General features: G+C 52.6%; 1 protein-coding gene across 1 annotated transcript; it reads right to left on the reverse strand.

Moving 5' to 3' along the window:
• Nucleotides 1-1689: 1689 nt before the first annotated feature.
• Nucleotides 1690-16511, reverse strand: PSENEN (presenilin enhancer, gamma-secretase subunit). The gene is made up of 4 exons (XM_077456391.1): nt 16363-16511; nt 5035-5153; nt 4557-4661; nt 1690-2006 (listed from the first exon to the last, which is right to left on the reverse strand). The coding sequence occupies exons 2-4, from the start codon at nt 5093-5095 to the stop codon at nt 1867-1869; spliced, it is 306 nt and encodes a 101-aa protein (XP_077312517.1). The 5' UTR covers nt 5096-5153; nt 16363-16511; the 3' UTR covers nt 1690-1866.
• Nucleotides 16512-21280: the final 4769 nt, after the last annotated feature.

Here is a 21280-nt window from a genome sequence, read left to right on the forward strand (position 1 = left end):
GGATTTGGCTCTGATCGGGTCTCTGATGTAAAATCCCGGACGTGACGTCACGACTTCATTTCCAATGGTGCGGATTTTATAAAGAAAAACAAAAAACTACAGTATTCAGAATTGCCAATTTTGGCGACGTGAATACTTTTAAGTGCAAAGGAGGGATTTTGGCGTCTTTTAGACCCCGTTCTCTCCATAAAGAGTACCTGACGCTGTCTTTTACTGTCACAAGGGATATTTACATTCCTTGCGACAGCAATAAAAGTGATCAGATTTTAGTTTTTTTTAAAAAGGAACAATACAAAAAAATAAAAATAAAAAAAAACTCCTCTGTACCCACGTGCTCACGCAACAAAGAAAACGCATACGCAACTCACGGGCGCAAATATAAACGGTGTTCAAATTACACGTGAAGTATCTCCACGATCGTCCGAGTGAGAGCGATAATTGTGTCAAAGCTTACACAGTTTTTTTTACTTTCCCCCCTTCCCAAAAAAAACTTGGTGGCTGGCCACTCAGAGCACTGCATTTTGGAAGGAAGGAGAGGCAGGCACAGGATCCTCCATACCCTAAAAATACTAGGCATCTCAAAGAGTTCCAACAGCCGGAGGCACGACAAGCCAAGAGGAGGCACGGCAAGGCAAGTGGAGGCACGGCAAGCCAAGCGGAGGCACGGCAAGGCAAGCCAAGCGGAGGCACGGCAAGGCAAGCCAAGCGGAGGCACGGCAAGGCAAGCCAAGCGGAGGCACGGCAAGGCAAGCCAAGCGGAGGCACGGCAAGCCAAGCGGAGGCAAGGCACGGCAAGCCAAGCGGAGGCAAGGCACGGCAAGCCAAGCGGAGGCAAGGCACGGCAAGCCAAGCGGAGGCAAGGCACGGCAAGCCAAGCGGAGGCAAGGCACGGCAAGCCAAGCGGAGGCACGGCAAGGCAAGCGGGAGGCACGGCAAGGCAAGCGGGAGGCACGGCAAGGCAAGCCAAGCGGAGGCACGGCAAGGCAAGCCAAGCGGAGGCACGGCAAGGCAAGCCAAGCGGAGGCAAGGCACGGCAAGCCAAGCGGAGGCAAGGCACGGCAAGCCAAGCGGGAGGCAAGGCACGGCAAGCCAAGCGGGAGGCAAGGCACGGCAAGCCAAGCGGGAGGCAAGGCACGGCAAGCGGAGGCAAGGCACGGCAAGCCAAGCGGGAGGCAAGGCACGGCAAGCCAAGCGGGAGGCACGGCACGGCAAGCCAAGCGGGAGGCACGGCAAGGCAAGCGGGAGGCACGGCAAGGCAATCGGGAGGCACGGCAAGGCAATCGGGAGGCACGGCAAGGCAAGCGGGAGGCACGGCAAGGCAAGACAAGTGGAGGCACGGCAAGCAGAGGCAAGGCACGGCAAGGCAAGCAAATGCGGCAAGGCAAGCAAATGCAAGGCAAGCAAAGGCACGGCAAGGCAAGCAAAGGCACGGCAAGGCAAGCAAAGGCACGGCACGGCAAGCAAAGGCACGGCACGGCAAGCAAAGGCACGGCACGGCAAGCAAAGGCACGGCAAGCAAGGGCACGGCAAGCAAGGGCACGGCAAGGGGGGAGTTCTGTTGTAGGAGGGTTGGGTTTTCAAAGGAACCTGTAACCGTCTTCTGAATGGCCCAAAGACCATTGTTTGAATCGGTTTCCATCTCCAATGTGTGGATAGCAGACGTTTGCTGATAGAAAAGAGTGAATTGAATGACTCATGAAGTTCTTTATTTCAGATAAACAATCCAGCTCCCCCCCCCCATGAGGTGAGGTCATTAGTCCCAGTATTGGTCGCAGTGTCATTAGTGTCGGCCCTCGGGGGCAGGGAGCGGTTTAATGCTGGTGGACGGAAGGTGGTCCCACGTGGAAGGTCACAGTCATCCGTCAATCAGGGGATGCCCAGAGGAATTGTGAAGGACAGGTAGTCGCCGGTCGCCCCCCAGCTGGCTCGATGGGTTTGGTAGATGCTGATCCAGGTGGTCAGGATCACAACCCACACAAAGAGGCCGAACGCCGATCGCTTTACATCTGCGGAAGGAAACAATATTTGTAATTCTGTTTCGGACAGTCTTATGATTTCCACTTCAAAACATACCAATGCCTACATTTACCAACACAAAGGGCGGCCGCTCAAATTTAACAAATTATGGGACCCATGGCTAGGTACTCCAGAGCTCTCCCCGGTGGAATTGGTTTTGGATAGACTGTTGTGGAATAAATATGTCAGAGTTTGTTCAACGATCGATACCTTGAATTTATGCAGAAACATCTGTGTAGGCCCCCTGGAGGGCAACTGACTACTTGTTATAATGGGGGGGTTGGGGATATGTTTGAATGTTGCATGCCGCAGACTGTCTGGATTCTATAATGTTGTTTCTTGATCTTGACTTCTTAATAAATTGTATTCTTGACTAAAAACATACCAATGCCTATAGTGTGATTTGCTATACGCTGCGTGGCTTGTTGAAGTAAGCCCTGCCACCACAAAGCTATTGTAGTCTGTAAGCAAATTGTAATGTGTGACCAGCTTAGGGCAAAATCACAGGTCCTCTTTAGGAGTCCTCTCCCAGGAAGAATACTTGTCTGTCTTTTACTCTCCTGATGTTCCTTTCCATCCACGGGAGCGAGCAAAGGGGGCCCTGTGTACGCTCTATCCCTGGGAGCAAAGGGGGCCCTGTGTACGCTCTATCCCTGGGAGCAAAGGGGGCCCTGTGTACGCTCTATCCCTGGGAGCAAAGGGGGCCCTGTGTACGCTCTATCCCTGGGAGCAAAGGGGGCCCTGTGTACGCTCTATCCCTGGGAGCAAAGGGGGCCCTGTGTACGCTCTATCCCTGGGAGCAAAGGGGGCCCTGTGTACGCTCTATCCCTGGGAGCAAAGGGGGCCCTGTGTACGCTCTATCCCTGGGAGCAAAGGGGGCCCTGTGTACGCTCTATCCCTGGGAGCAAAGGGGGCCCTGTGTACGCTCTATCCCTGGGAGCAAAGGGGGCCCTGTGTACGCTCTATCCCTGGGAGCAAAGGGGGCCCTGTGTACGCTCTATCCCTGGGAGCAAAGGGGGCCCTGTGTACGCTCTATCCCTGGGAGCAAAGGGGGCCCTGTGTACGCTCTATCCCTGGGAGCAAAGGGGGCCCTGTGTACGCTCTATCCCTGGGAGCAAAGGGGGCCCTGTGTACGCTCTATCCCTGGGAGCAAAGCGGGCCCTGTGTACGCTCTATCCCTGGGAGCAAAGGGGGCCCTGTGTACGCTCTATCCCTGGGAGCAAAGGGGGCCCTGTGTACGCTCTATCCCTGGGAGCAAAGGGGGCCCTGTGTACGCTCTATCCCTGGGAGCAAAGGGGGCCCTGTGTACGCTCTATCCCTGGGAGCAAAGGGGGCCCTGTGTACGCTCTATCCCTGGGAGCAAAGGGGGCCCTGTGTACGCTCTATCCCTGGGAGCAAAGGGGGCCCTGTGTACGCTCTATCCCTGGGAGCAAAGGGGGCCCTGTGTACGCTCTATCCCTGGGAGCAAAGGGGGCCCTGTGTACGCTCTATCCCTGGGAGCAAAGGGGGCCCTGTGTACGCTCTATCCCTGGGAGCAAAGGGGGCCCTGTGTACGCTCTATCCCTGGGAGCAAAGGGGGCCCTGTGTACGCTCTATCCCTGGGAGCAAAGGGGGCCCTGTGTACGCTCTATCCCTGGGAGCAAAGGGGGCCCTGTGTACGCTCTATCCCTGGGAGCAAAGGGGGCCCTGTGTACGCTCTATCCCTGGGAGCAAAGGGGGCCCTGTGTACGCTCTATCCCTGGGAGCAAAGGGGGCCCTGTGTACGCTCTATCCCTGGGAGCAAAGGGGGCCCTGTGTACGCTCTATCCCTGGGAGCAAAGGGGGCCCTGTGTACGCTCTATCCCTGGGAGCAAAGGGGGCCCTGTGTACGCTCTATCCCTGGGAGCAAAGGGGGCCCTGTGTACGCTCTATCCCTGGGAGCAAAGGGGGCCCTGTGTACGCTCTATCCCTGGGAGCAAAGGGGGCCCTGTGTACGCTCTATCCCTGGGAGCAAAGGGGGCCCTGTGTACGTTCTATCCCTGGGAGCAAAGGGGGCCCTGTGTACGCTCTATCCCTGGGAGCAAAGGGGGCCCTGTGTACGCTCTATCCCTGGGAGCAAAGGGGGCCCTGTGTACGCTCTATCCCTGGGAGCAAAGGGGGCCCTGTGTACGCTCTATCCCTGGGAGCAAAGGGGGCCCTGCGTACGCTCTATCCCTGGGAGCAAAGGGGGCCCTGCGTACGCTCTATCCCTGGGAGCAAAGGGGGCCCTGCGTACGCTCTATCCCTGGGAGCAAAGGGGGCCCTGCGTACGCTCTATCCCTGGGAGGAAAGGGGGCCCTCTGTACGCTCTATCCCTGGGAGGAAAGGGGGCCCTGTGTACGCTCTCTCTCTCTCTCTCTCTGGGAGCAACTAAAGGGGTTCTGTGTACACTTTATCCCCGAGGAGAACCTGTCTCTCTGTGCCTGGCAGGGGATGCAGATGGTCACTCCGGGGTTAAATATCTATTACACGTATAGTGTGATCAGAGGCCCTGTCCCGCTCCACCCACATCTGGAACTCACAGCTCTGTATCTGAGGTTGCTCTGTGTAGACCGGCTTGAAGAAAGCTTCCTTGAAGAACCAGAGAACGTTTACCAACCAGAGGAAAGGCAGCAACGCGAATCCACCTGCAAAAAGAGATTCATTGTTTGACACAGATCTGGGCTAAGGGGTAGGCAGTAGAGGCGACTGCCTAGGGTGCTTCAACAGAAGGGGGCATAAAAAGGGCAGACATCTCAAATCCCATGTTACACATACAACGGATTTCATGGAGGACGCAACATCAAACGATTCCCCCACATGGCTGCCAACCTCTCTGAAGTACATATTTGCTGCCTCTAGAAACACATACAAGTTGTCCCCCTGACTCGACTCACATTCGCTCCCTCTTGCTGGGTAGAGAACGGCTGTCAGGCGGAAATTTGCAACCCATTTAAGAGACAACATGCCTGGAAGACCATCTACGCTACAAATGGGTGACACCGCCTCCCCAAAACTCACCCAGATAATACTTCCGGCACAGCTGCAGCTTCTCCTCGTTGGGGACTCGTTCCAGGTTCATGGTGACCAGCAGGATACGGAGGACACAGCAAGAGGAGGAAACGGACTGACGGACGGAGCTGTGGGAGGAAAAGCAACAATAAAAATCATGGGAACTGACCGCTTCTCTTTTAAGCCAGAATAAACCTAACCCGATCACATGACCAGAGCGGGCGTGGGGGGGAGCCCGATCACATGACCAGAGCGGGCGTGGGGGGGGCCCGATCACATGACCAGAGCGGGCGCGGGGGGGGAGAGCCCAATCACATGACCAGAGCGGGCGGGAGCCCAATCACATGACCAGAGCGGGCGGGAGCCCAATCACATGACCAGAGCGGGCGGGAGCCCAATCACATGACCAGAGCGGGCGGGAGCCCAATCACATGACCAGAGCGGGCGGGAGCCCAATCACATGACCAGAGCGGGCGGTGGGGGGGGGGGGCCTGATCACATGACCAGAGCGGGAGGTGGGGGGGAGCCCGATCACATGACCAGAGCGGGCGTCGGGGGGAGCCCGATCACATGATCAGAGCGGGAGGTGGGGGGGAGCCCGATCACATGACCAGAGCGGGCGTCGGGGGGAGCCCGATCACATGATCAGAGCGGGCGTGGGAGGGGCCCCGATCACATGACCAGAGCGGGCGTGGGGGGCCCCGATCACATGACCAGAGCGGGCGTGGGGGGGCCCCGATCACATGACCAGAGCGGGCGTGGGGGGGGCCCAGATCACATGACCAGAGCGGGCGTGGGGGGGGAGCCCGATCACATGACCAGAGCGGGCGTGGGGGGGAGCCCGATCACATGACCAGAGCGGGCGTGGGGGGGGGAGCCCGATCACATGACCAGAGCGGGCGTGGGGGGGGGGAGCCCGATCACATGACCAGAGCGGGCGTGGGGGGGGGAGCCCGATCACATGACCAGAGCGGGCGTGGGGGGGGGGGAGCCCGATCACATGACCAGAGCGGGCGTGGGGGGGGGGAGCCCGATCACATGACCAGAGCGGGCGTGGGGGGGAGCCCGATCACATGACCAGAGCGGGCGTGGGGGGGGGAGCCCGATCACATGACCAGAGCGGGCGTGGGGGGGGAGCCCGATCACATGACCAGAGCGGGCGTGGGGGGGGGGGAGCCCGATCACATGACCAGAGCGGGCGTGGGGGGGGGGAGCCCGATCACATGACCAGAGCGGGCGTGGGGGGGGGAGCCCGATCACATGACCAGAGCGGGCGTGGGGGGGGGAGCCCAATCACATGACCAGAGCGGGCGTGGGGGGGGGAGCCCAATCACATGACCAGAGCGGGCGTGGGGGGGGGAGCCCAATCACATGACCAGAGCGGGCGTGGGGGGGGGAGCCCAATCACATGACCAGAGCGGGCGTGGGCGGGGGAGCCCAATCACATGACCAGAGCGGGCGTGGGGGGGGGAGCCCAATCACATGACCAGAGCGGGCGTGGGGGGGGAGCCCAATCACATGACCAGAGCGGGCGTGGGGGGGAGCCCAATCACATGACCAGAGCGGGCGTGGGGGGGGAGCCCAATCACATGACCAGAGCGGGCGTGGGGGGGGAGCCCAATCACATGACCAGAGCGGGCGTGGGGGGGGGAGCCCAATCACATGACCAGAGCGGGCGTGGGGGGGGAGCCCAATCACATGACCAGAGCGGGCGTGGGGGGGGGAGCCCAATCACATGACCAGAGCGGGCGTGGGGGGGGAGCCCAATCACATGACCAGAGCGGGCGTGGGGGGGGAGCCCAATCACATGACCAGAGCGGGCGTGGGGGGGGAGCCCAATCACATGACCAGAGCGGGCGTGGGGGGGGGAGCCCAATCACATGACCAGAGCGGGCGTGGGGGGGGGGAGCCCAATCACATGACCAGAGCGGGCGTGGGGGGGGAGCCCAATCACATGACCAGAGCGGGCGTGGGGGGGGAGCCCAATCACATGACCAGAGCGGGCGTGGGGGGGGAGCCCAATCACATGACCAGAGCGGGCGTGGGGGGGGGAGCCCAATCACATGACCAGAGCGGGCGTGGGGGGGGGAGCCCAATCACATGACCAGAGCGGGCGTGGGGGGGGGAGCCCAATCACATGACCAGAGCGGGCGTGGGGGGGGAGCCCAATCACATGACCAGAGCGGGCGTGGGGGGGGAGCCCAATCACATGACCAGAGCGGGCGTGGGGGGGGAGCCCAATCACATGACCAGAGCGGGCGTGGGGGGGAGCCCAATCACATGACCAGAGCGGGCGTGGGGGGGGAGCCCAATCACATGACCAGAGCGGGCGTGGGGGGGAGCCCAATCACATGACCAGAGCGGGCGTGGGGGGGAGCCCAATCACATGACCAGAGCGGGCGTGGGGGGGGAGCCCAATCACATGACCAGAGCGGGCGTGGGGGGGAGCCCAATCACATGACCAGAGCGGGCGTGGGGGGGGAGCCCAATCACATGACCAGAGCGGGCGTGGGGGGGGGGAGCCCAATCACATGACCAGAGCGGGCGTGGGGGGGGGAGCCCAATCACATGACCAGAGCGGGCGTGGGGGGGGGAGCCCAATCACATGACCAGAGCGGGCGTGGGGGGGGAGCCCAATCACATGACCAGAGCGGGCGTGGGGGGGGAGCCCAATCACATGACCAGAGCGGGCGTGGGGGGGGGAGCCCAATCACATGACCAGAGCGGGCGTGGGGGGGAGCCCAATCACATGACCAGAGCGGGCGTGGGGGGGGAGCCCAATCACATGACCAGAGCGGGCGTGGGGGGGAGCCCAATCACATGACCAGAGCGGGCGTGGGGGGGAGCCCAATCACATGACCAGAGCGGGCGTGGGGGGGGAGCCCAATCACATGACCAGAGCGGGCGTGGGGGGGGAGCCCAATCACATGACCAGAGCGGGCGTGGGGGGGAGCCCAATCACATGACCAGAGCGGGCGTGGGGGGGAGCCCAATCACATGACCAGAGCGGGCGTGGGGGGGGGAGCCCAATCACATGACCAGAGCGGGCGTGGGGGGGGGGAGCACAATCACATGACCAGAGCGGGCGTGGGGGGGGGGGGAGCACAATCACATGACCAGAGCGGGCGTGGGGGGGGGGGGAGCCCAATCATATGACCAGAGCGGGCGTGGGGGGTCCAATCACATGCATGACCAGAGTGGGCGCGGGGGGGTGTTGAGTCGGATCACATGACCAGAGTGGGCGCGGGGGGGTGTTGAGTCGGATCACATGACCAGAGCGGGCGTGGGGGGGGGGAGCACAATCACATGACCAGAGCGGGCGTGGGGGGGGGGGAGCCCAATCATATGACCAGAGCGGGCGTGGGGGGTCCAATCACATGCATGACCAGAGTGGGCGCGGGGGGTGTTGAGTCGGATCACATGACCAGAGCGGGCAGGGGGAGGAGACAGGTTTACGCCTTATTCTGGATTTCCACTTTGTTACAATGTTATAAAAAAAGGTTTCACCATTAGATACATTTCAACTCTTATGTATGAAAGTCTCGGCACTGCCATCTCCCGGCACTGCCATCTCCCGGCACTGCCATCTCCCGGCACTGCCCAGCAGCCAACACGCAGATCCACACAAATACCTGAACCCGCCTGCTGGGACTGCTGAGAGCAGACCAGACAGTTCTTATTTCGGATTTATGCGGAACTCCACATGAGCTGGAAGTCGGAGTCTGCGGAGGAAGGCGCGGGGTTAATGGTCTCATCCTCCGCCAAGTACGGGAAGCGTTTATCACTTTAGCGCAGCACTCCGGAGGGGATGAAGATTTAAGGGTCCTACTGAGATATGTTGGCCCCGGGCCCTCAGCCGTGCCTCCCCCCCATTCTTCCCTGCTGCGGAGGGCCGTATTTGGTAATGTTTGGGACTCGGCTGTACGTCTCGCCGTCTTTTATATCCAGAAGTCTGACGGGCCCGGAATCTGCCGAACATCTCCCCCCCATCCCCCGACATTAACCCCCCACAGAGATCATACATTGAGGTGGCTATGAGGGGAACTAAAGATTATAAACTGTCATCTGAAGTTATATACCATCCCCCGTTCTAATAAAAAATGTAAAAAAAAAAAAAAACACTTTCCATTTTCATTACATTACTTATTTTAGAGCTAGTGAGGTAATTTGCCTCTCACTACCTGTCGTGTCACCTGGACAGGAAGTGAAGGGAAATCCTCCAATGGGGACACTCTTCCGGTAAAAAAAGGCTGCCTTCACACCTGAACATAGCGTCTTTCCAGAGTTATTTTTGGAAGTTTTTATGTGCGATTTGCAGGTTTTACAGCGTGCTTGACTTTTGCCACTTTTAGATTAGTCAGTAGAGAAAACTATCATCTGTTTCATCATTTGCTGCTAGATTTTTCATTTTTTTTACCTTTTTTTTTTATATTATTATTTATTTATTTCTTCTTTTTGTTTTTAGTAAGGTGTTAAGGTTACTAAGACCCCTTTCACACTGGGGCGTTTTTCATGCGCTTTAGCGTTAAAAAAAGCGCCTGAAAGAAGCTGCAACTGCAATCCCAATGTAAAAGCCCGAGTGCTTTCACACCAAGGCGCTGCGCTGGCAGAGCGTCAAAAAAAATCCTGCAAGCAGCTTTTTTGCAGCGCTTTTGGAGCGGTGAATACAACGCTCCTAAAACGCCCCTTCCCATTGAAATCAATGGGAAGCGCTTGTAAAACGCCCGAAAAACGCCTCAAAAACGCTATTGGCAGCAGCGTTTTGTGGGCGCTTTTAACCCTTTATTTGGCCACTAGCAGGGGTTAAAAGCGCCCCATTAACGCTCAAAAAACGCTGGTAAAGTGCTGCTAGTTTAAGCGGTGCTTTACGAGCGTTTTTCGGGCGCTGACATTTCACATTGGGACTGCAGATGAGGCTTATTTCAAGGGCTTTACAGGCGCTTTTTTTTAACGCTAAAGCGCTTGAAAAACGCCTGAAAAATGCCCCAGTGTGAAAGGGGTCTTAGGTTAGAGTTAGGATTAGGGGATAGATTTTTTTTTTTGTTGTTACTACTACTAACAAAGGAATAAACAAATGAAAAAAAATAAATAAGCATTAATATAATAAATGAATAATTAACCTGTAACCCTGTAAAAAATAAAAAAATAAATAAAAAAACACTAAATATATTTTTTTTATTATTATTATTATTATTATTATTATTATTATTAATAATAATTGAAAAATAAATGTTGGGTGTTTATTATCGTTATTCATAATAAATTATTTTACATATTTTGTTAAGGTTAGGGGTTATTTATGTACAGTGAGGGAAATAAAAAAAGGATCCTCTGCTGATTTTGTAGATTTGCCCACCAACAAAGAGATAATCAGTCTATCATTTTATTGGTCGGTTTATTTTAACAGAGAGAGAGAGAGAGACGCAATAACAAAAACATTCAGAAAAAAAACGCATTTCAAAAAAGTTATAAAGTGATTTGCATTTTATGAGTGAAATAAGTATTTGATCGCCAATCGATCAGCAAGATTCCCGGCTCCCAGGTGTCTTCTATACAGGTAACAAGCTGAGATTAGGAGCACTCTCTTTAAGGGAGTGCTCTTAATCTCAGCTTGTTACCTGTCCACAGAAGCAATCAGGTTCCAATCTCTCCACCATGGCCAAGACCAAAGAGCTGTCCAAGGATGTCGGGGACAAGATTGTAGATCTACACAAGGCTGGAATGGACTACAAGACCATCGCCAAGAAGCTCGGTGAGAAGGGTGACAACAGTTGGTGGGATTATTTGCAAATGGAAGAAGCACAAAATAACTGTCAATCTCTCTCTGTCTGGGGTCTCCATGGAAGGTCTCACCTCGTGGAGTTTCAATGATCATGAGAACGGTGAAGGAATCCGCCCAGAGCTACATGGAGAGAATCTGGTCAATGATCTCAGCCGGGACCATAGTCACCAAGAAAACAATTGGTAACACACTACACCGTGAGGGACTGAAATCCTGCCGCACCCGCAAGGTCCTCCTACTCAAGAAAACACACGTACGGGACCGTCTGAAGTTTACTAATAAACATCTGAATTATTCCGAGGAGAACTGAGTGAAGGTGTTGTGGTCAGATGAGACCAAAAGCCAGATCTTTGGCATCAACTCAACTCGCCGTGTATGGAGGAGGAGGAGGAATGCCACCTATGACCCCAAGAACATCATCCCCACCGTCATACATGGAGGTGGAAACATTATGCTTTGAGGGCGTTTTTCTGCTAAAGGGAGAGGACAACTTCACCACATCAAAGGGACGATGGACGGGGCCATGTACCATCAAATCTTGGGTGAGAACCTCCTTCCCTCAGCCAGAACACTGATGATGGGTTATGGATGGGTCTTCCAGCATGACAATGACCCGAAACACTGAAGATGGGTCGTGGATGGGACCTCCAGCATGACAATGACCCGAAACACTAAAGATGGGTCGTGGACGGGTCTTCCAGCATGACAATGACCCGAAACACTGAAGATGGGTCGTGGATGGGTCCTCCAGCATGACAATGACCCGAAACACTAAAGATGGGTCGTGGATGGGTCCTCCAGCAGGACAATGACCCGAAACACTGAAGATGGGTCGTGGATGGGCCTTCCAGCATAACAATGACCCGAAACACTGAAGATGGGTCGTGGATGGGTCCTCCAGCATGACAATGACCCGAAACACTAAAGATGGGTCGTGGATGGGTCCTCCAGCAGGACAATGACCCGAAACACTGAAGATGGGTCGTGGATGGGCCTTCCAGCATAACAATGACCCGAAACACTGAAGATGGGTCGTGGATGGGTCCTCCAGCATGACAATGACCCGAAACACTAAAGATGGGTCGTGGATGGGTCCTCCAGCAGGACAATGACCCGAAACACTGAAGATGGGTCGTGGATGGGTCCTCCAGCATGACAATGACCCGAAACACTAAAGATGGGTCTTCCAGCATGACAATGACCCGAAACACTAAAGATGGGTCTTCCAGCATGACAATGACCCGAAACACTAAAGATGGGTCTTCCAGCATGACAATGACCCGAAACACTAAAGATGGGTCGTGGACGGGTCTTCCAGCATGACAATGACCCGAAACACTAAAGATGGGTCGTGGACGGGTCTTCCAGCATGACAATGACCCGAAACACTGAAGATGGGTCGTGGATGGGTCTTCCAGCATAACAATGACCCGAAACACTGAAGATGGGTCGTGGATGGGTCCTCCAGCATGACAATGACCCGAAACACTAAAGATGGGTCGTGGATGGGTCCTCCAGCAGGACAATGACCCGAAACACTGAAGATGGGTCGTGGATGGGTCGTGGATGGGTCCTCCAGCATGACAATGACCCGAAACACTAAAGATGGGTCGTGGATGGGTCTTCCAGCATGACAATGACCCGAAACACTAAAGATGGGTCTTCCAGCATGACAATGACCCGAAACACTAAAGATGGGTCTTCCAGCATGACAATGACCCGAAACACTAAAGATGGGTCTTCCAGCAGAACAATGACCCGAAACACTAAAGATGGGTCTTCCAGCAGAACAATGACCCGAAACACTAAAGATGGGTCTTCCAGCATGACAATGACCCGAAACACAGAAGATGGGTCCTCCAGCATGACAATGACCCGAAACACTGAAGATGGGTCGTGGATGGGTCCTCCAGCAGGACAATGACCCGAAACACTGAAGATGGGTCTTCCAGCATGACAATGACCCGAAACACAGAAGATGGGTCCTCCAGCATGACAATGACCCGAAACACTGAAGATGGGTCGTGGATGGGTCCTCCAGCATGACAATGACCCGAAACACTGAAGATGGGTCGTGGATGGGTCCTCCAGCATGACAATGACCCGAAACACTGAAGATGGGTCTTGGATGGGTCCTCCAGCATGACAATGACCCGAAACACTGAAGATGGGTCGTGGATGGGTCCTCCAGCATGACAATGACCCGAAACACTGAAGATGGGTCGTGGATGGGTCTTCCAGCAGAACAATGACCCGAAACACTGAAGATGGGTCGTGGATGGGTCCTCCAGCATGACAATGACCCGAAACACTAAAGATGGGTCGTGGATGGGTCTTCCAGCATGACAATGACCCGAAACACTGAAGATGGGTCGTGGACGGGTCCTCCAGCATGACAATGACCCGAAACACTAAAGATGGGTCGTGGATGGGTCTTCCAGCATGACAATGACCCGAAACACTGAAGATGGGTCGTGGATGGGTCCTCCAGCATGACAATGACCCGAAACACTAAAGATGGGTCGTGGATGGGTCCTCCAGCAGGACAATGACCCGAAACACTGAAGATGGGTCGTGGATGGGTCTTCCAGCATGACAATGACCCGAAACACTGAAGATGGGTCGTGGATGGGTCCTCCAGCAGGACAATGACCCGAAACACTGAAGATGGGTCTTCCAGCATGACAATGACCCGAAACACAGAAGATGGGTCCTCCAGCATGACAATGACCCGAAACACTGAAGATGGGTCGTGGATGGGTCCACCAGCAGGACAATGACCCGAAACACTGAAGATGGGTCGTGGATGGGTCTTCCAGCATGACAATGACCCGAAACACTGAAGATGGGTCGTGGATGGGTCCTCCAGCAGGACAATGACCCGAAACACTGAAGATGGGTCTTCCAGCATGACAATGACCCGAAACACAGAAGATGTGTCGTGGATGGGTCTTCCAGCAGAACAATGACCCGAAACACTGAAGATGGGTCGTGGATGGGTCCTCCAGCATGACAATGACCCGAAACACAGAAGATGGGTCGTGGATGGGTCTTCCAGCAGAACAATGACCCGAAACACTGAAGATGGGTCTTGGATGGGTCCTCCAGCATGACAATGACCCGAAACACTGAAGATGGGTCGTGGACGGGTCTTCCAGCATGACAATGACCCAAAACACACGGCCAAGGCAACAAATGAGTGGAAGAAGAACATTAAGGTCCTGGCGTGGCCTAGCCAGTCTCCAGACCTTAATCCCATAGAAAATATGTGGAGGGAGCTGAAGGTTCAGCCTGGAAAGCTTTATGACCCGGAGAGGATCTGCAAAAAGGACAAAATCCCTCCTGAGATGTGTGGAAACCTGGCGGCCGACTACAAGAAACGTCTGACCTCTGCGATCGCCAACAAGGGTCTCTCCACCAACTACTGAGTCATGTCTTGTGAAGGGGCCAAATACTTATTTCCCTTCACTGTATAATTATATATTATTCATTTATTTTATTTATATTGATTTTTAGTTATTTGTGTATTTATTTTACATTTATTTTTTCATATATTATTACTTTTTTTTCCCCCCCATTTAAGCAGAAAATTGCACAAAAACGAGCAAAGGGCGCATTTCTATTCATTTTAATGAGAATAAAAACACGCCAAAAAACAAAAAAACAAACGCTCAAATCCGCCCGATTCGAGCTCCAGAACTTCTCTGATCTTCAGGTGACTTGGTGTATTAGAGATGTGAAACGTCTCCATCGAGAATAATTGATTTTATTTTTTATTTTTCCCCTCCTCCGGCATTTTGGAGCTTCAAGCTACCAAACGCTGAGGTGTGAATAAAGCCCAAAGAGAGGAGTTCTTCTCACTTCCTGATGTGTCACCTGGACAGGAAGTCAGAGGAAATCCTCCAATCAGCGTGCTTAGTCTGGTAATAACAGAGGGGGATTTCCTCTCACTACCTGTTGTGTCACCTAGACAGGAAGTGAGGGGAAATCCTCCAATGGGGACACTATTCTGGTAAACACTAAGAGGGGAGTACTTATCATTTCCTGATGGGTTGCCTGGACAGGAAATCCTCCAATCAGCATGCTTATTCTGGTAATACCCAAGACTGGCCATACACCTATAGATTATCTGCAGATTGGAAAAAGTGGGAGATTCCCCCATCCACACAGTTCAGCGTAGATGGAGGAATCTGTTCCACTTTTTCCATCTGACCATAGAAAATCTGCAGATAATCTATAGGTGTATGGCCAGACTAAGAGGGGATTTCCTCTCACTACCTGTTGTGTCACCCAGACAGGAAGGAAGGGGAAATCCTCCAATGGGGACACTATTCTGGTAAACACTATGAGGGGAGTTCTTCTCATTTCCTGATGGGTCGCCTGGACAGGAAGTGAGAGGAAATCCTCCAATCAGGTGCTTATTCTGGTAATAACCAAGAGGGGATTTCCTCTCACTACCTGTTGTGTCACCTAAACAGGGAGTGAGGGGAAATCCTCCAATGGGGACACTATTCTGGTAAACACTAAAGAGGGGGAGGCGGGGTTCTTCTCACTTCCTGCCGTGTTACCTGAACAGGCGAGGGAAATCCACCAATGGGGACACGCTACTGGTAAAAACTAAGAGGGGAGTTCTTCTCACTTCCTGATGTGCCACCTGGAAAGGAAGGGAGGTGAAATCCTCCAATGGGGACACTATTCTGGTAAACACTAAGAGGAGGACCCTGCTGACTTCCTGTGGTGTCCCCTGGACAGGAAGTGTGAGGAATTCCTCCAATGGCGACACTTTACTGGTAAGAGGTTTACTTCCTGATGTGTCAACTGGACAGGAAGGGAGGGGAAATCCTCCAATGGGGACACTATTCAGGTAAACACTAAGAGGAGGGCTCTGCTGACTTCCTGCTGTGTCCCCTGGACAGGAAGTGTGAGGAATTCCTGTAATGGGGGGACACTCTACTGGTAAAAACTAAGAAGAGAGTTCTTCTCATTTCCTGATGTGCCAGCTGGACAGGAAGGGAGGGGAAATACTCCAATGATTACACTATACTGGTAAACACTAAGAGGAGGGCTCTGCTGACTTCCTGTTGTGTCCCCTGGACAGGAAGTGATGGTGAATCTCCCCAGTGGGGACACAGACGGTAATAAAATTGGACAGAGGGTCTCGCCCTTCCATGTTTTGGCTGTAGGTAGACGGTAACCTCTGTCGGTGTTGTACCCACGGCGGGTCCTTCCTGTATATTGCGCGCTGAACTTGTTACGGTGTCGCCCTGAAAACAGCACTTTGTGGGGGGCCCCCGTGGCGCTCCGAGGTTTCAGTCGGTCTCCGCCATCCGTTCGGTCGTCCTTGTGAACACAATGTGCCCAAAGACACCAGACCCTCGGCCTGTGTGCGCCCAGACACCTGAGAGGGACTGCTGGGAGTTGTAGTGCGCCCACCAGGGCCTCTCCCACCCATAATACTATACAGACAACCCCCCCTCCTCCTCCTCCTCCATCATCATAACACTAATCACAAGTACAGGCCGGGGGAAGAAAGGAAGGAAAGACGCTCCTCTCACCTCGTACTCGTCTCTCTTCCACCGCCCGGTGTTTTAGTCCGGGAGAGGCGCGGGGATGATGGGAAATGTAGTCACTGGGCGCTGCCGGCCTCCTGCGCATGCGCTCCTCCTCCTTCCGGCGCAGCCTTACTGGAGAGGGAGGGATGGGTGGAGCGAGTGTATACCGGAAGTGCGGTAGGCAAGAACAGGAAGTCTCTGTGAGAGCACCAAGATGGCGGGGAGTTTTGGGTGTACTGCCTTGAACAATGCATACTGGCAGTATTATCACTGCTACTGTCATCAGTAATACATGTTACACAACAAGAGTGTGTTCCACAAGTTGTTCTATTCATATATTCCCTTTTATTATTGTGTTATTTTTATTTTCTTTATTATTAATAGTAATAGTACATTTTTGTATCAGCATTGCATATTTTCTTATTATAATTTTGCTAATTATATATATATATAATATATATATACTGTATTGTATTTTATTATTATCATTTTATTATAATAATATTCTAATATTCATCTGTTTTTAACATGTATGTGTGTGTGTGTGTGTGTGTGTGTGTATATATATATATATATATATATATATATATATATATATATATATATATATATATATATATATACACACACACACACACACAAATATATACACATATATAGATATATGTATATATGTAGTGCCAGCTCCTGAAGAGCACGTGCTATGTGTTTTTTTCAATTTGATATTCCTAAAATCACAGTTGGGTTTTAGGGTTAATTATGCCAATTTATGGTTTCAGTACCAGTCTATGTGGATTGCACTGGGTCCTCTTTGACCACAGGTGTCGCTGTCACTGCTGGCAAGTGTGAGAACGCAGTTCAGCTGGGTGTATTGAGTGCCAGTTCTCTCTCTGGAACCAGCCCAGTGGGAGTGTCATCCTGCTGTGCATTCTGGGAGAGGGTATTTAAGGCACTGACATCACGTGCTTCTGGGTTCCGGTCCAGAAGATCTTTTCTGTCTGCTTGGTCCTGGTCCTCCTGACCAGCCCCCCGTGACCCTCATGGCCTGGGGTGCGGATACACCCAATTTAGAGTCTCAGGGGTTGGCTGGCCTGAGGCAAAGTAACTGGAAGGAGGATTCCAAGGTGATCCGGTCTCATCTGTGGAGAGGCCCAGCAACTGTAGAAGCACCCAGGGGAGGACTCTTCGGGAGAAGGCCGCTCATGAGGCTGGCTTCTCAGAAGGAGCCTGGTGGCTCAGTTGAAGGACACTAAGCGAATCTACACTCGTACGGTATCGCCGGACCGGCTGCGAGATGCTGGTACCGTATGAGGGCCCTCTAAATTTACCTACGTCCCTCAGTTACATAAAAGTCTGTGACAGAGACGAGACTTTACTTAAACACTCTATCGCAGGGATAGGCAATTAGTGGACCTCCAGCTGTTGCGAAACTACAAGTCCCATCATGGTTCGGCCTCTGGATGTCATGCTTGTGGCTGTCAGTCTTGCTATGCCTCATGGGACTTGTAGTTCTGCAACAGCTGGAGGTCCGCTAATTGCATATCCCTGCTCTATCGGCTGCTAGGCCTAGTGACAGGAGGTCTATCCAGTAGCTGTGAGAATCCAGTTGTGAGCGGTAATTCTCTGGATTGCTATAGTGCAGGGATATGCAATTAGCGGACCTCCAGCTGTTGCGAAACTACAAGTCCCATCATGCCTCTGCCTCTGGGTGTCATGTTTGTGGCTGTCAGTCTTGCTATGCCTCATGGGACTTGTAGTCCTGCAACATCTGGAGGTCCGCTAAAAGTCCCATGAGGCATAGCAAGACCGACAGGCACAAACATGACACCCAGAGGCAGAGGCATGATGGGACTTGTAGTTTCGCAACAGCTGGAGGTCCGCTAATTGCAGATCCCTGATATAGTGAGAGACTTCCTATGATTTTCAGTTCCAAGAGTACCAGAACTTCTTACCTAAACCCTCTACCCTTCATTGAGAAGCTGTTTTGTCTACCTTTTCAAATAAATATCCTAAAAAGTGTATCCAGTGTCAGTTTCTACAATTCTTTGGGCCATCTACCTCGGGAAACCCCTAGACGTCAAGAAGGTAACGGTAAGCCCAATAAAACCAGCAGCTCCTTTGGGGGTCAGTGCTATATATATATATATATATATACATACACACTCTCCAGCCACTTTATTAGGTCCCCCTTGCTAGTAAATATCTCAATCATATATAATAATATTTATTTTAATGAATCATTTTATTTAATCATATATAATAATAATATTATTGTTATGATGATATATAAAGCTCTGATACCCCCAGACTGATCTCACATCGATCTACAGCAAGCGTATGTAGTTGTGTTCACAAATGCCTGACACGGATCAGCCTCTCACAATGGGGTTTGATTTACTAAAACTGGAGAGTGCAAAATCTGGTGCATCTGTCCATGGCGACCAATCAGCTTCTAACTTCAGCTTGTTTCATAGTTAGTAAGGTTGAATAAAGACACCAGTCCATCCAGTTCAACCTGAGTGACAATTGTCCCTATCCTTGTACATTGCACACTCACATTGGTCCCTACCCTCAAGGAGCCCACAATCCAAGGTCCCCATTCATATACTAGGGGCTAATTTTGGACAGAAGCCAATTTGCCTACCTGCATGTCTTTGGAGTGTGGGAGGAAACCGGAGTACCCGGAGGAAACCCACGCAGGCACAGGGAGAACATGCAAACTCCAGGCAGGTAGTGTCGTGGTTGGGATTTGAAGCAGCGACCCTACTTACTGCTAGGCGAGAGTGCTAACCACTACACCACTGTGCTGCGCTGTTTCAAATAAGCTTTGACAACAAAAAGGTTTCTATGCAGAGCTGCATCAGATCTTGCACTTTCCAATTTCAGTAAATCAACCCCCCATCCCCCCCCCCCCCCCTCCTTGTGACTTAATAAAAAGTTGCAATGTAAAATCTGCGGGGGAGGGGGAGAGACTGAGGAAATGCTTCCTCCTGACTGCAGCAGACTGAGGCCATCATCCCAGCCTAGGACTGGAGCCCAATGATAAAAGGTGAAGCTTTTCTGAGAAATCAGACAGCGGCTGTATATTGTCAGGAATTTATTAATGCAAAGTTGTAAAGTCACAGAACATTGTGAATTTAGCACCAACTCCGTCATGGTTATTGCCTATTAGTGTTTCCAGCAGTCCAGGAATGTACTGACAGTCCGTACAAAAATGCAGATGGGACGTTCGTTGCCTTGCTGTATATAGGGAGCGATGGGCGGACTGCCCCTCGAAGTACTAAACTCTAAGCTGTACTGCATCTCATCCTATTAATATTTACACTTGTTGACCTCCTGGGTCATTCTCAACCTGCGGAGGAACTGCAAGTCCTTCCCGTCGGAGGCCAGTAGGACATGTGAGGACTCGGAGTTCCTCCATAGATGGTTGATGTGGACCTTCCATGGTTAGTGGATGGTCAGCTTTTATTTGCCACCCTACCCACAACACTGCTGGCTTTCAAAAGCCACTCCTAAAAATTTTTTTTAAAAAAATACATACCTTGACCCCCGTCTTCCAGGAGGAGCAGGTGACACCGTCCAGAACGAACTCCTGCAAGAGTTCAATCTAGCCCAGGGGTCTTCAAGCTTTCTAAACAAAGGGCCAGTTTACTATCCCTCAGATTTTAGGGGGGCCGGACTGTGGAGAGTGGGAGTAAAAAAATGTCCTTGTGTCAGCGGGAGTAAACAGTGCCCCATCCCTGGTGTCAGTGGGAGGAATAGTGCCCCATCATTGGTGTCAGTGGGTTGAAGGATGCCCATCATTGGTATCAGTGGGTGCAATATTCCCCCATCATTGGTGTCAGTGGGAGGAATAGTGCCCCATCATTGGTGTCAGTGGGAGGAATAGTGCCCCATCATTGGTATCAGTGGGAGGAATAGTGCCCCATCATTGGTATCAGTGGGAGGAATAGTGCCACATCATTGGTATCAGTGGGAGGAATAGTGCCCCATCATTGGTGTCAGTGGGAGGAATAGTGCCCCATCATTGGTGTCAGTGGGAGGAATAGTGCCCTATCTTTGGTAATAGTAGGAGGAATAGTGCCCCATCATTAGTGTTATTGGGAGAAATATTGCCCCATCCTTGGTGTCAGTGGGAGGAATTGTACCTCACCATTGGTGTCATTGGGTTGAAGGTTGCCCATCATTGGTGTCAGTGGGTGGAATAGTGCCCCATCATTGGTGTCAGCGGGAGGAATAGCACCCCATCCTTGGTGTCAGTGGCAGGAATTGTACCTCACCATTGGTGTTAGTGCGAGGAATATTGCCCCATCATTGGTGTCAGTGCACGGAATAGTGTCCCATCCTTGGTATCAGTGGGATGAATAGTGCCCCATCATTGGTGTCAGTGGCAGGAATTGTACCTCACCATTGGTGTCTGTGGGTTCAAGGTTGCCCATCCTTGGTGTCAGTAGGAGGAATAGTGCCCCATCATTCGTATCAGTGGGAGGAATAGTGCCGCATCCTTGGTGTCAATGGGAGGAATTGTACCTCCCCATTGGTGTCAGTAGGAGGAATAGTCTTCCAATGTTGGCGTCAGTGGGAGGAATAGTCCTCCATAGTTGGCGCCAGTGGCAAAAATGATGCCCCCATTGTTGGTGTCAGTTGGAGGAATAATGTCCCATGGGCCAGATAAAGAAAACCATTTGGCCTTTGGGCCACACTTTGGAGACCACTGATCTAGCCTATTGCAAGGGCGTTTTTGCAGGGTATCAAACTCATGAGGACTCCACCCAAGCCAAGGTAGGTAAGTGTTCATTTCTTTTTTGGGGGGGAGGGGGGTTTAAACAGTTTGTTTTCAAATGGCCACTTTAAAGCTACTTGTGTGGGGGGGATGGCAAAAAAGTGGACCTTCTATTTGCCATGGAAGACCTGCTTTAGG

The sequence above is a fragment of the Lithobates pipiens genome, unplaced genomic scaffold, assembly GCF_037356315.1.
Source record: "Lithobates pipiens isolate NorthernLeopardFrog02 unplaced genomic scaffold, aLitPip1_a1.2 Scaffold_27, whole genome shotgun sequence".
NCBI lineage: Eukaryota > Metazoa > Chordata > Amphibia > Anura > Ranidae > Lithobates > Lithobates pipiens.